The 16122-nt window shown below is 34.7% G+C and overlaps 1 protein-coding gene across 4 annotated transcripts in view; it reads left to right on the top strand.

Annotated features, from left to right (window-relative positions):
- YTHDC2 (YTH N6-methyladenosine RNA binding protein C2) overlaps positions 1 to 15599 on the top strand; it is a 67683-nt gene extending 52084 nt beyond the window's left edge. The window contains exons 24-30 of one of the 4 annotated variants that reach the window (XM_053566916.1): positions 1264 to 1373; positions 3738 to 4030; positions 5844 to 6021; positions 10693 to 10896; positions 11669 to 11851; positions 13558 to 13645; positions 13742 to 15599. In XM_053566916.1, coding sequence (XP_053422891.1) covers positions 1264 to 1373; positions 3738 to 4030; positions 5844 to 6021; positions 10693 to 10896; positions 11669 to 11851; positions 13558 to 13638 — 1049 coding nt within the window. In that variant the 3' untranslated portion in view covers positions 13639 to 13645; positions 13742 to 15599. Of the gene's footprint in view, positions 1 to 1263; positions 1374 to 3737; positions 4031 to 5843; positions 6022 to 10692; positions 10897 to 11668; positions 11852 to 13557 lie in introns of all 4 variants that reach the window. The other 3 variants (XM_053566919.1, XM_053566917.1, XM_053566918.1) reach the window with 3 other exon arrangements.
- Positions 15600 to 16122: the final 523 nt, after the last annotated feature.

Below are 16122 nucleotides of genomic sequence, written 5' to 3' on the forward strand. Positions count from 1 at the left end.
GAGGGAGGCTGATAGGAAGTTCTTGCAGTAGTCTTATAACAGATGATGGTAACTCAGAACTAGGGCAGTCACAGATGATATGAGAGAAGTAGATTTAAAATTTTTTGGAGGTGCTAGTAACTGCTGGATTAAATGTGAGATAGTAAGGGAAAGAGGGAAGATTCTCTTATAATTCTTAGGTTTTGGTTATAGTAGCTTGCTGAATAATAATGCCAATTATTTGAGATCCAGATAGTTTGGGAAGAGCAGGTTGTATAGGGGAGAAGTCAAGAGTTCTGATTTAGACACATTAATTTTGAGATAATAAGACATTGTAAGTGAAAATTTTTCAGAAGGATATACATATCTGGGAGTCAGGGAAGTGATCTGAACTAGCAATACAAATTTGGAAGTCACCACATTTAAATGATATGTAAAGACTTGAGAATGGATTTCCTAAGGAAAATGTATAAATTTGAGTAGAGGCAGAAAGAGTGGCTCAGTGTTGGAGGTAAGTATGTTTCCAGAAAGTGGTGGTGAGTGGTCAGCTCTATTGAATGATACCTTGAGAGACTGAAAAAAAAAGTAGACTGAAAATGTTGTGTTTGATACTATGGCAATCATCGATGGCCTTTACAAGAGCATTTTTAGTGGAATGGTGGGCCTAGAGGGAGTTGAGTTTGTATGGAAAGAGTAGAAATGTATACAAAAACAGAAAAATTAGCCAGATGTGGTGATGTATTTCTTTAATCCCAGGTATTCGGGAGGCTGAGGCAGGAGAATCACTTTAGCCTAGGAGTTTGAGGTGGCAGTGAGCTATGGTGATGCCACTGCTCTCTAGCCCAGGTGACAGAGCAAGACTCTGTCTCCAGAAAGAAAAAAAAGAAAAAGAAAAGAAAATAATTGCAACCCCAGTTTACATGAGTATTGCTTTGAACACATCATTCCGTAGTTCTTGATGTATAGAATATTCATCCCTTTCTCTATGTTCTTTGTTTCTTCTTCATTCAGTTGTTATTTAAAGCTTGTCTTTCAGTTTTTAAGTTCTTGTCTTTTTTGTTTTATTGCATTATGATTAGAGATTATAGTTTTCAAATGTCCTTTTTTTTCACTCCTTTTAAATATTGAGATTTAATTTGTGATCTTTTGGGTTTGGAGAACTTCCCATACAACATTTTAGTGGGTCAGGAGCATTTGAGTATGTAGAGTATGTTTTCTGCTTACTTTTAACTATAATGTGAGGTGGTAAAAATGATATTTTTCTTGCATTATGTGTTTGGGCAGTGGATGGCATTCCCAATGACAGTAGTGATAGTGAAATGGAGGACAGAACTACTGCTAATTTGGCAGCCTTGAAACTTGATGAGTGGCTCAATTTCAAACTAGAGCCAGAGGTAAGTTGCTTTTTTGTAGTGTAATAAATGTCTTTTATTTAGATAATATGAATTGACATGCAGTATGAAAAAAGTTATCTTCAATATTGAGTTCTTGGTATTAGAGAATATAGTTTATTTTTCAGTTTTCATAGGGCCCTTGTACATTCTCTGCTGTATTGGGGTACAGAGGACTTGAAAAACTTAAGAGTGGCTCAGTATTTAAGGTAGGTAATTGTCTATTTGTGGTCTTATAACAGAATAGCTCAGACTAAGTAATTTACAAAGATGAAAATATATTGATTATAGCTCTGGAGGCTGGTGAGTCCAATATCTATTGATTATAGCTCTGGAGGCTGGTGAGTCCAATATCAAGATGCCAGCATAGGCTGAGGGCTGCTGTCTGCTTCTAAGATGATGCCTTCTGCCCTGTGTCCTCTGGAGGAGAGGAGTGCTATATATATGTCCTCACATGGCAGAAAGTGGAAGGTCAACAGGGGTGAACTCCGTCTGTCAAGCCCTTTTATAAGGTCACCTAATCCCATTCAGGAGGGCAGAGGCTTCATGACTCAATCACTTCTCAAAAGCCAGTACCTCCCAATACCATTGCATTGGGGATTAAATTCAACACGAATTTTTAGAGGGGAGCAAAAACATTCAGACCACAGAAGTAATACTTGAATATTTCCATATATATAAAAAAGATGTTGAATATTGGGTACACAAGAATTCCCTTTATTTTGTGTAACTGTTTGTTAGGGATAGATAGGAGTTCATTCTGTTTTCTCTTTCCATCGACTTCAGATTGGGAGAGAGAAATGTTTCTATTAGATTAAAAATTTTCTGGCTGGTCTTGGTGGCTCATGCCTGTAATCATAGCACCCTGGGAGACTGAGGTGGGTGGATTGCTGGAGCTCAGGAGTTGGAGACCAACCTGAGCAAAAGCAAGACCCTGTCTCTAAAAATAGCTGGGTATTGTGGTGGGCATCTATAGTCCCAGCTACTTGGGAGGCTGAGGCAAGAGGATCGCTTGAGCCCAAGAGTTTGAGGTTGCTGTGAGCTGTGATGCCATGGCATACTTACCAAGGGTGACAAAGTGAGACAGAGTCTGGACAAAGTCTCCCTTAATTCCAACTCTGCTTTTTTTTTTTTTTTTTTTTGTAGAGATGGAGTCTCACTGTACTGCCCTCGGTAGAGTGCCGTGGCGTCACATGGCTCACAGCAACCTCTAACTCTTGGGCTTACACGATTCTCTTGCCTCAGCTTCCCAAGCAGCTGGGACTACAGGCGCCTGCCACAACGCCCGGCTATTTTTTGTTGTTGTTGTTGCAGTTTGGCCGAGGCTGGGTTTGAACCCGCCACCCTCGGCATGTGGGGCTGGTGCCCTACTCACTGAGCCACAGGCGCCGCCCCAACTCTGCTTTTAAAGATCATTTTCTGTGCATTTTTGGTGGTGGCTGAACTGTCAGTAATTGTCACTGTTAGGTTTACTTTTATGCCATCCATTCATTTACCACCTCAACCTAGTGCAGTTTTACTTCCATTCTCACCAACCTTTCACTTCCCTGAAACTGTACTCCCCAAGGTCAACTGTGTCCTCCATGTTCTCAAAGCTAATCTGAAATACCTCAGAAATGAGACTTTTCTTTAATATTTGGCACTATTGTTCATAACCTCTTTTTTGTAATCCTTTTCTTCTCCATTTTTCTTCCTTATTCTTGCTCCAACTTCTTTGTCATGAGTTACTGTGACATTAATCTTTGCTAATTCTTCTTCCTTTAGTCATTCCTCCTTGGGTTGTTTCACTGACTCTTCTGTATGTGTTGTGCCTTATATTTTAGATGTGTTTGTGTCTTAAATTTTAAGTTCTGTGCCTTACTCTGTTTTTCTCATTCTGTCTGCACAATCCTCAGGGACCTCATACCTGTCTGTAGATTGAGTAGCCATTTGTACACTCGTGACTCTCAAGTTTATGTCTCTAGCTTGGGCCTGTGTGTGAATCCAGCTGCCTTCTGGACATAATCATTTGGATGTTCTACAGGCATTAAAATAACAATATGAATAGAACTAAATGTAATCTATTTGCCCTCCTGTTACTTTCCCAGACTATTTCCCATATTTCAACTTAACTATTGTTACTATCTTTCTTACTAGACTGTTTCATTTGATTCTGTGTTTCTAGTGTTTAGTGTTTTATAAATGAGAAATTATTTCATTCATTCAATAGAGAGTAGAATTAATAGTAAAGTATATGAAATGTAAAGTATATTCTTTGGAAACAAACTGCAGGCCTTAACTAATAAGCAAGTGCCTTGTGTAAGTATCTTGAATACATGATGTACATTTTTCTTTTATCTATTTGAACCGAGGACATTTTTATTACAGGCAGCCAGTTTATTGCTACAACTCAGACAGAAGTGGCATAGCTTATTTTTACGCCGAATGAGAGCACCATCTAAACCGTGGTCTCAAGTTGATGAAGCTACCATAAGAGCAATTATAGCTGTTTTAAGTACTGAAGAACAGTCTGCAGGTTTACAGCAACCATCTGGGATTGGCCAAAGGCCAAGGCCTATGTCTTCAGAAGAACTTCCTTTGGCATCATCTTGGAGGTCAAATAATAGTAGGAAAAGTTCAGCAGATACTGAATTTTCTGATGAGTCCACTGCTGCAGAAAGGTATATTTCTAACGTTTTTTCAAAATAGTTGACATTTTCTCTAGGAAAATGATTTGTCTTAGAATAGTGTGTTTTTACGGTATTTTAAAACTATAACCTTTGTAGACCAGGGGTGGTGGCTCATGCCTATAATCCTAGCTCTTTGGGAATCTGAGGCAGGAGGATTGCTTAAGATCAGGAATTGGAGACCAGCCTGAGCAAGAGCAAGACCCCATCTCTACCAGAAATGGAAAAAATTTGCCAGGTGTGATGGTGTGTGTAGGTTGAGGCAGGAGGATCTCTTGATCCCAGGAGTGTGAGGTTGCAGTGAACTATAATGATGCCACTCTATTGCTAGGTAATTCACTGGACTTCAGTTCACTGGAGAAAATTCCCCTGAAAAATTATTTTACATGTCTTGCCCATTTTTCATCAGATGTTCATTCATATCTTATTAATATCTTTAGGCTGTAGACATTTTATGTTATTTGCAAAAGAATCCTAGATATAAAATATTTATTGGTAGAAAAATGAAGTGTGGGGATAAACCACTTGTTCATAGAGTAATTATAATTTTAAGAATTATGAAATTCTTAAACTAAGAACAACTAATGAATTATTGAAAACTTAATCCTTTTTTGTTTTAAATTTATTTATTATAAATACTGTTAAACAACAAAGTAAATGGCATACAATAATGGAACTTTGTAGTCCAGATTCAACAATTACCAAGATTTTCACCTATTTGATTTACCCACCAAAATTTTCTTTTATCCTTTTTTCGTACATATTTCAAAGTGAATCCGACACACCACATCATTTTACCCTTACATATTTAAATATGCATCTAATAAAAATAAGAGCAATTTCCTACATAACCAGAGTGGTTAGCAGTTCCAATAAAATTATAGTCTCAGTTTTAAATTACTGATTTATTTGAACAAGCATGCAAGGAAGACCCATGCATTATATAAGGATGACATGTTTCTTGGGTCTGTTGTGATCTAGAGTAGTTTCTCTATTGACTTTCTTTTCTTTTCTTTTTTTTTGAGACAGAGTCTCACTTTGTCGCCCTTTGTAAAGTGCCCTGGTGTCACAACTCACAGAACCTCCAGCTCTTGGGCTTAGGTGATTCTCTTGCCTCAGCCTCTCATGTACCTGGGACTACAGGCGCCCACCACAATGCCTGGCTATTTTTTTGTTGCAGTTTGGCTGGGGCTGAGTTCAAACCCACCACTCTCAGTATATGGGGCCGGCACTCTGCTCACTGAGCCACAGGTGTTGCCCCCTCTGTTGACTTTTTTGAAGAAACTACGTCAGTGGGATTGTAAGATGTCTCACGTTCTGTGTTTGTCTCTTTTTTATTGGCACCATTTATTCCTATACCCTACGTATTTCATGTAAACCAGTAGTTAGCTCTCCGAGGTTGATTAGATTGTGTTGGCAAGAATATTTTATAGTTGGTGTTGTGACCTTTATATTGTTTAATGTCTGGTGGTTCACAAAGAACTACACTCTTAAAAAAATTAAAATATTCCCTATTGCCAAGTTTACAGCATTTATTCATAGAATTTTAGAAGAGTCTTAGAGTTTATCTAATCTAATAGTGTTGTGTAGATGAAGAAATTAAAGCGTAGGTAAGCTAAGAGACTTAGGATCACATACCTGGCTGGTTGTAAATTTAATACTTTTGTAGACATCTATATTTCCTGAGTCCAGTATTTTAGAATACTGTTTCATAAGTCACAGTATTGCTGAGACTTTGGATTGAAATGGAATCTACTTTGTATTATAAACTTATATATAACTGATCTTTCCTTCTTTCTTGCTCAAGAGTATTGATGAAATCTCCATCTCCAGCATTACACCCACCTCAGAAGTACAAAGACAGGGGGATTTTACATCCTAAACGAAGCACTGATGATCGATCAGATCAGTCTTCTGTGAAATCTACAGACAGTAGTAGTTACCCAAGTCCTTGTGCTAGTCCTTCTCCTCCATCCTCAGGAAAGGTAGAGTATCTAAACGTAGATATAGTAAGGACCATGTTTGTAGCGTATCTAATGTTAAAAATTTGAACAAAATGGCCTCTGTTCTAGATTAAAGTTGAAGTTGGCAAACTCGAGACAATTTAAGTAAATTTTAATGTTTTTCTTACTTGGTAAGTATTTCTAGTTTTTAATGTCTTCAGTGTTTTGAAACTAACACTCACTAATGGCATGTATTGAGGCGATTCATTATTTTCTTTTTTTTTTTAGAACCTTTTTTGTTTAAACAAATAGTAAGATAATCTTTTTTTTAACAGAAATTATCTTAATTTAATTTTGGTTTATAATTTCAGAATTGAAAACAATGGTTACTTTCAACTGTTAATTTCTGCAATTCAAAGGTTATATTTAAAAACAGAAGACAAGGGCAGCGCCTGTGGCTCAGTTGGTAAGGCGCCGGCCCCATATACCGAGGGTGGCGGGTTCAAACCCTGCCCCGGCCGAACTGCAACAAAAAAATAGCTGGGCATTGTGGCAGGCGCCTGTGGTCCCAGCTACTCGGGAGGCTGAGGCAAGAGAATCGCTTAAGCCCAGGAGTTGGAGGTTGCTGTGAGCGGTGTTAGGCCACGGCACTCTACCGAGGGTCATCAAGTGAGACTCTGTCTCTACAAAAAAAAACAAAAAAAACAGAAGACAAGATGAGGGTAGGGCTGTAGGAACTGTTTATACAGAATTGAAAACTGTCTTTTAAAAATTTGTAATAATGACTGACATCAAATGTTCAGGATGTGATGACTTTCACTTTTCCTGCATTGTTAGTAGCTGAGTAAGTATTTGATTAGAGCTTATTTAGCTACATAGGCTTTGGTGAATATTTCTGCTGAAGTACTCTTCTAAATAAGAGGAAAAGGAATGCTTTTTTTTTTTTTTTTTTTTTCCGGTTTTTGGCTGGGGCTGGATTTGAACCCATCACCTCTGGCATATGGGGCCTGCGCCCTACCCCTTTGAGCCACAGGTGCTGCCCCTGGAAAAGGAATGTTTTTATAGATTTTCATTCTTAGGTTTTGGGGGGGGGTTTGGTTTATAATTTAAATACCTTTATTAAGGTAAAATTTACATATAATAAAATACCAATTTAAACTACATAATTTAGTGAATTTTAACAAATATATGCAGTTAGGTAACTACCACAGTCATGTACAAAATATTTCCATCACCCCCAGTGCTGGATAACCACTGATTTATCTGAACCCTAGAGTTGCCTTTTCTAGAACTTCTTATAAATAGAATCATATACATGTAGCTTTTTGTATCTGGCCTGTTTCATTTAATATAATACTTTTAAAATTCATCTATATTGTTGAGCGTAGTATTAGTTTATTTTATTCCTGAGTAGTAAGTATTCCATTGTATAAATATACTATAGTTTGCTTAGCCATGCACAGTAATAAGACATATTTGTGTTGTTTCCATTTTTGGCAATTGTGAATAAAGCTGCTGTAATATTCCAGTACAAGTCTTTGCGTGTAATATGCTCTATTCTTGGGCAAATAAATATAGGAGTAGGATTGTTGGGTTGGGTTGTATGATAATCACATAATTTATAAGAAGTTACCCAACTGTTTGCTGTACTATTTTGCCTGCCTTTTAACAATATGTATGAATTCTATTTGCTACCTATACTTGGCATTATTATTTTTGGTAATTTTAGCCATTCTAAGGGGTAGGTAGTGACAGCTCATTTTAGTTTTAATTTGTTTTTCACAGTGACTAAAGGATGTTGAACAGTATCTTTTGAAGAGCAAATGTTGTTAATTTTGCTCCATTTCATTAATTTTTTCTATTATGATTCATATTTTTTCTGTCCTAAGAAATTTTTGCCAAACCCAAGACGACAAAGATTTTCTCCTGTGTTTTATTCTAGACGTCTTACATTTAGTTATAAGGTATATGATCTATTTCAAGTTAATTTTTGTTTATGGTATGGTAAGTCATGCATCATTTTTTGGCTTTGACCTATATAGTACCATTTGTTGATAAACATTTTTTTCCCCATTGAATTGCTGTAGTACCTCTGTCAAAAGCTGACCACAAATATGTGATTTATTCATTGGGTTTTATTCTGTTTAGTTGATCTGTACTTTTTTTTTTTTTCATGACACACTGACTAGATTTTACAAGTTTTATAGTGAGTCTTAAAGTCAGTTAATGTTTGTCTTCTAACTTTGTTCATCTTTTTCAAAAAAATTTTGTTTTGTTATTCTGGGTCCTTTATGCTTTCACATAAACTTTAGAGTCAGCTTTTCAGTTTCTACAGAAAAAAGTTTAGTATATTAAGTGGTGGAATTATTTGAAGAAAATCAACAGTTAATAATTTTTACTATGCTAGCTCATAACATGGTATGTCTGTCCATTTAGATAATCCCATTTAGGTATTCCTTTAATTTCCCCCAGCAATGTTTTGTGTAAATCTCACAGGACAGGCATTACACACTTCTTAATTGAATTTATCCTTAAGTGTTTAATAATTTTGATAATATTCTTTTTTAAAATTTCTATTTCCAGGTGTCCATTGACAGTATATAGAAATATGTTTGATTTTGTATATTTGCCCTGTATCCATGACCATGCTTTATTTATTAATTCTATTAGTTTCTTATGTAGATTTCTATGGCTATTCTACAAAGATAATCATACCATCTGTTAAGAAAGTAGTTTTACTTTTTATGTGTCCATTCTGATTGCTGTTTGTTTGTTTTTTACCTTACCTTTTTGGCTTCAGTCTTGAGTAAAATGTTGAATAAAAGTGTTGAGAGCAGACATCTTTTCCCTGATTCTAGGAGGAAGGCATTTTTTGGTAAATTTCATTGATTGATTTTTTTTTTTTTAATGTTTATATATCAGTCACGATGGTACCCTTTCTATATATTGCTAGATTTGATTTTGTTAAATCAAGAATATTGTTAAATAAGCAATCTTTGTTCATGAGGAATATTATTCTGTAGGTTTCTTGTATTTGTATGATTTTGGTATCAGGGTAGTTCTTGCCTCTTAAAATTAGTTGGGAAGTGTTCCTTTCACTTCAGTATTTTAGAAGAGATGTATAGAATTGGTCTTCTTTCTTCTGTAAATCTTTGATAGAATTCACTGGCAAAGCTATTTTTAACTTATTCAAGTGCCTCTTGAATCAGTATTATGGTATTTCAGGTGTAGTTTTGAGAACCTTGCAACTGTGTTCTTTTATTTTACCCTTCACTCCTTTTGTGTTATTGTTTTCATACATTTTATTTCTATATAAATGCTACAATGCAATATTTTTGCATTACCCAGTCAGTTATCTTTTATCAAGATTTAAAAGTCAGAAAACTGTCTTTTATATTATTCACTTATTTGCCACTCTGCATTCTTTTGTGTTCATATGATGTCCATCTTGTATCATTTACTTTTGCTGAAGACCTTTCTTTTTGGGACTGTGAAAACATGAGTGTAAATCCATTAATATTGTTCCCCAGGTCGCTGATGTTCTTTTCATTTTGTTCAGTTTTAGTTCTTTTGCTTCATTGTGAATAATTTCTGTTGTTATACATCTTTACGTTCACATGTTATTTGCATTCAAATATTATGTTTTCATCTCTAGAGGTTATCTTTGGGTCTTTTAAAAGTATCTTTCCTTTCTCCCCTCATTATGTTCATATTTTTGTCTACTTGAACAAAACGAATGTATTTATAATAGATGCTTTAACATTCTTGTCTACTAATTATGTCATTTCTGTCATATCTGAATCCATTTTTTTGAATACTTCTTTTCTTGATTGTGAGTCATATTTTCCTGTTTCTTTGCTTTTTTTGAAATTTTGTTTGCTAGGTTTTTGTTGTATTCTTCTAAATAGTGTTAAATTTTGTTCTGATACACAAGTTGTGATCGTCAGTTAAATAAACCTTTTTAGGTTTGCATTTAAGTAGTGTCAGGGCATGTCCACGGCAGTCTTTATTCTGGTCTTAATTTAGTTCTAGTACTGTGGTATGACCATACCGTCTCTCTGTTCCATCTGAGGGTAACATGAAATATTCCCAGCTGTGTGTGAACTCTGAAAATTTCTGCTCTGTTGTTTTCCTTTGGATCTTTTCCCTAGCTTCAGATCATTTCCCCCCCCCACTCACTCATATTCAGGACAGTACTCAGTCAAAACCTTGTAGAGACCACTGTGTAGTTACTTTGGAGCTTTCCTTGAACTCCTTTCAATCATGCCGTGCAAATTCTAGTTGCCTCAGTCTCTAAACTCCAATCCGTCTTCACAGTTCATTGAGACCACTGGGATCTCTGTTTCTCTTTGTTAACTGGAACCTACTTCCAGGCAGTAGGCTGGTGCAATTTTTGTTTTGTTGCTGGATTTTGAAGATTTATTGAAACACATTCTGAAAGTACATTTGAAGTATAAATTCCCAATGTTGGTGTTCCAAGAGCCTTTATTAATAAGTGATTTTGAATGCTCTAAAAATGAGTACTGATTTTTGCCTCTTTAACTTCATTTTGATTGACCCTTGCATAGATATTCAGTCATGATAGAACTATTTGTACTTACTGAATATTTGGTAAATACTTTGGTTTATGTTTTTGTGAAGATATTATTTAATGGGGTATATTGGTTTTGAATGGTCAAATTAGCTTTCAAAAACTTACACATTCTTTTCTAGGGCTCAAAATCTCCTTCACCAAGACCAAACATGCCTATTCGATACTTTATAATGAAGAGTAGCAATTTGAGAAACCTTGAAATTTCTCAGCAGAAGGGTATCTGGTCTACAACCCCTAGTAATGAGCGGAAGCTAAATCGAGCCTTTTGGGAAAGCAGCATGGTTTACTTGGTATTTTCTGTTCAAGGATCTGGACATTTCCAGGTGAGCCATCCTGAAACAGTGAAATGGGGGTGTTCTGGCTATAAGTTAGAACAGCAGAGATTTAAAACAAACAAACAGCAACAAAAACCCCCCCTGGCTTTTTACTGTTTATTATACTACATTATATGGTGACAATACCTTTTGCTTGATTGAGAGAGAAAGAGGAATATAGTGCCTCTTCAAGGGAGGGATAGAACTGGGATACTTTTGTTTATGCCTTATCTTATCAGAGCCTTTCCTTCTGAACATAACAGTTTTTCCTTCCAAAGGCAACTTTAGATTTACTAATTCTCAAGTGGATTAAAAATAATGAGAAGCTTGACTTTAAAAAAAATATTTATTTAAATAGGCCAAGGAAGTTAGTATTGGCAATCAAGAAATGAAGTGTTTAACTCATGTTGACTTAATGTATCTGTATCTGAATTTATAAAATAATGAATTAATTTGATATTTATTATAATTTTTGGAAATAAAAAATTAGATTTTATTCATTTATCTTGGAATAAATGTAGACTTAGAAATGACACATTATTTAGAAATTATCTGTTAATATTTGAAATTATGTTAAAAGAGTAGAATTGGTCTTTTCTCTCAGATTTATTAATAAATTCTTTTATAAGAAAATTTAATAGGTAGCTTATATTTTGCTTTTGTTAGGTATCTGTTATATTTATATCTTAAAGGTTAAAAAACTCAGCCTAATCAGATAAATTGAATTTAGACATTTTGATATTATCCTCACCTCTATTCCTTCCTCCCATTTTATCCACAGGGATTTTCTAGGATGTGTTCTGAGATAGGAAGAGAGAAGAGCCAGGAATGGGGCTCAGCTGGCCTAGGAGGAGTATTTAAGGTAGAGTGGATACGGAAAGAGAGTCTTCCCTTTCAGTTTGCACACCATTTACTCAATCCATGGAATGACAACAAGAAAGTACAGATAAGCCGAGATGGGCAGGTATACAATGACATTTACAAATTTTTCTTTTTTTTCTGTTTTATTTTGCTGTTATTCAGTGCTTTGAGGAGAAAGTAAAAGGATACAAATTTTATATTCTATTTGTACATGGGAAACAGTGGTCTAGCTACGTCAAAAAGCCAGTAAAATCCTATTTGGAAAGGTGTCTTATAGCTCATTGCACTTTTTACATTTTGTAAATTTGGCTTCTTTCTAAAGATTTCTCTATTATATAAAATATTTAAAAGTTACTTCATGAAGGTTTCTGTTGTCTTGCTAACTAAACATGTGATCAAGACTGAGTGCAATTCTGAGGTAATTTGACTAAAGTCTCAAGATGACAACAGTATCTAGTTTCTCTATTGTTTTAACTAATTATATAAGATAAATAACCTTTTTATATTCTGTTGGCTTGTTTTATTTCTATTATGTTTTGGTTTGCCTTCGTCATGCTGCTTACATGCATTTTAAGCTAATTAAGGTGATGGGAATTAATACACGGTGTCCATACAGCTTGTGTGTAGTTTTAAATTGCACACAATGGCCACTCTGTATATATTGACCAAAAACTGTGCTACCTGCATTATAAGTTTTTTTTTATGAATAAAAGGAGTTATTAGTCCAGTTTTATGTAGGAGAAAATAGATTCAGAGGTTAGTTTTGCCTAAGCTAAATTTTGCACAGATAATAACTACGTTTTGCCCAGCTAATAATTCGTTTGAAACAGTGTGACTCACTTCAGATCACCATGTGAAAAGCAGGTGCTTTTTAAATGTTTATGAGAAATATCATGCCACAGGAGGACTATAAAATGGCATTCTGTTCATTTTTATTCTATAATAATGATTTTGAAATAAGTTTAATTTTAGTAATTTCTAAGGTAAGAATGTGTAGTCACCTAAGGTTTTTTTGAGGGAAAAAACCTCAAAACATCTAATGTGCTAGGTAGGGTTCACAGTAAACCCTTGGAATTTCCAGCTGAGTGCTTTTGCTAAGTCTCCATTAGAAACAAAATCTCAGGCCAGCATTGGGGGCCTATAAATCACGCCTGTAATCCTAGCACTCCGGGAGGCCAGGGTGGATTGCCTGAGTTCAGGAGTTCAAGACCAGCCTGAGCAAGAATGAGACCTTTCACTACTAAACAACAGACAAATTAGCTGGGTATAGTGGCGGGTGCTTATATTCCCAGATACTGGGGAGGCAGAGGGAAGAGGATCACTTGAGCCCAAGAGTTTGAGGTTACCATGAGCTATGACGCCATGGCACTCTACCCAGAACAACAGAGTAAGAGACTCTGTCTCAAAAATAAAAAAAAAAAAAGGAAAGAAAGAAACGAATCCATTATTTCCAGATAGATAAAGTTCTAGAAGGACTCCATGGATATCTGTCACCATTTTGACACAAAAGTTGACATATTGACAGATTAATGCAATCTTTTTTTCTTTTATTATTTTTTAATTTACCCCTGTACAAACAAGGATAACTACAATGTTAAATCTGGACGTTGACTCCGTAAACCTTGAAGCAAAGAATTAGAAAAAACGTATGCCATATGATTTTAGCATGTTCTAGTAGGAAAACGAAAAATTTAAAGTGATTTTCTTACATTTTTATTAATATAGATTTTGGTGTTTTAAAAAATTTCAGTCTAAAAAAAATTTCAATCTAGTTCTTTTTATGTTTATTTTGACTTTTGGTTTATTTAGGAACTAGAACCTCAGGTTGGTGAACAGTTGCTCCAGTTATGGGAACGCCTTCCACTGGGAGAAAAAACAACAACTGATTAATACTCAGGTTATACTATACTTTCATTTGAATACTGGCAGCATTTGTGATCATTATAACTTTTAGATTATTCATCTTATCTTCACTTCTTTTTTAATCCTCCAGAACTTCTTAGTGGTGAAATAACATCCTGACTATTTATAACCACTGAATGCACTGACTTCCAAAAACAGTCGGGGCTGTGTGTTACGATCAGGCCTTTCTGGTTTAGAGTGTTACTTCAGAACCCCCATCTTCATATCTTCATACACAAGCAAAAAAGATCATTTATAGTGATCATAGGGACTAATTATGTAATGTTTGTAATGAATAAATATAGTAGTAGTAGTTTCATTATTTAACACAATAGCAGTTATTTTAAACAAATTTAATTTGATGTTAAGCATTTCATTTCTATAAAAAATTGAATAGCCAAGCCAGGCATGGTAGTATGCACCTATAGTCCCAGCTACTTTAGAGGCAGAGGTCGGAGGATCCCTTAAACCCAGGAATTCAAGTCCAATTTGGGCAACATGTATAAATAAAACAAACAAACAAACAAACAAAAGAAACCTCACTGAGTTACAACTTTTATTGATGACTTGTGAAGTTTTAATGTAAAGAGGCCTGAAAACCTCTAAATACAATTTTAATAGTTACCATTAAAAAAAAAAGAAAAACACAACCAACCAAAGTCTAAAAATGTCCCTTTTAAATATATATATGCTTTTTAAGGGGTATTCTTTCTGCCATTTTTAACCTGAGTCACATTAAGAAAAAAAAGGAGGGATGTTCTTTTTCTGTGATGATGAAATACAGTATAAAATCTGAAGAATGGCACAGAATTCCTCCTTGCCTTTGGTCAGGTCAGATTAAGTACTTAGTTTTATTTCTACTTCTGCCTTTTAACCCGATGTATACCATACTCCTTCCTCCCATTTAACAACCTTCACACATCTGTCATTTGAGCACAGTAATTGTGACCTTTTGTTTCGGCTACAGAAACTTGATTTAGACAGGTTAACAATTTAAACAAGTTAATGTAAATTTTAAAAATACTCCTCAGTTGCTGGTAGGTTGATTGCTAGATGTCTTCCAAACTGAAGCCCAGAAGCACCACAATTCAAAATGTCTTCTTCCATATACTTTTCTTTGGTATGTTTTCTCTGACTTACATTTTCAGATACGATTTTCCTTTTTTGAATATATGATTTAATAAATGGGGGTTGATTTTTTTGATAAACCTGTGCTAGTGCCAAGTCTCATATTTCTTTGCCAACTCTGAAATACTTGATCTCTTTACTACCACTCGCTATGAACTTGAAGAGACTTTTTGAAGGGAAAAATGGAAGTATAGGAAAGAATGAGAGGAATGTCTTGGTTACTGAGCTCTAAATAGAACAGGTTTGGTAGCATTTCTCATAATACATTTCAGTTGTTGCTATTAATAAAACCCCTAAACATGACTGAATTAAACACAAAAAGGAACCTAAGTCCTCTGCTTCTGTATTTGAGAACAAAGACGTGAAAATCATGGGTCAACGGAAAAATCTTGAGAACCCTTCTTTTTCTCTGGGATAACATTATATATTGGTGCATTAGTCTAGAATGTAAGGTGTGATTTTTGCCTGTATTTGTAGTTAATTTTTTTGTACTTTGAGACATACCTGTAAATTGAGCCGATGTGAATTATGTTCCACTGTATGTGTATTGTAGTTCTTTCCTATTAGGGCACCTTGTGTTTTCCTGATAACGCATACATTTTTAGTATGTATTTAGTAGTTCACAGTGTTCTAAATTGGGAGGGACTTTTAAAAAATAAAACTTGTTTTAATTTCCATCTGTTTTGTAATATCTATCCCTGTATGTAAATGATGGGTTTGTTGATATTTAAAATGAATACAATTTGAATGTAATTAAAATGCTGTTTTTGGAAGAGATGAACTTTAAATATACTTATTAAATGAAATTCTGTTAAATTATTCAGATCTTGTTATTTCTGATACTTTATAGTAGGACTAAGGTAACAGTAATGAGATATTAATGAATTTCAAATACCTTGAAAAATCCTAAATTGATACAGAAGGACATGGTTTTGTGTCATTACTCTCCCCTTTTAACCCCAAATTGCCCTATTTCAATAGGGGGCAAAAATCTCAAGACATGTGTCTAGTATAAAATGTGGTAAATATTAATAAAATAATGCAGAAAGAGGAAGTTAACTATATTGAAACGTTTCTATGTATTAAGAAGAAATGTACTTAAATTCATATTTTTCCAATTTTATAAATAAAGTTGTCTAAGCCCTCAGGAGAATTTATTCATAGTGTGATATCATAGTAGCTAACTTTATTTTATGTGAAGAATTTAGTTCTTTTTTTTTTGTCAGCTAGTTCATATTTAATTTCTTTCAGCCAATAGAGCTGTCCATTTAGAAAACATGGAGTACCTACTGTTTGCCAAATTCTGCCCAGGCGTTTTGTTATAGAAGTAGTACTGTAATATCT

The sequence above is a fragment of the Nycticebus coucang genome, chromosome 17, assembly GCF_027406575.1.
Source record: "Nycticebus coucang isolate mNycCou1 chromosome 17, mNycCou1.pri, whole genome shotgun sequence".
NCBI lineage: Eukaryota > Metazoa > Chordata > Mammalia > Primates > Lorisidae > Nycticebus > Nycticebus coucang.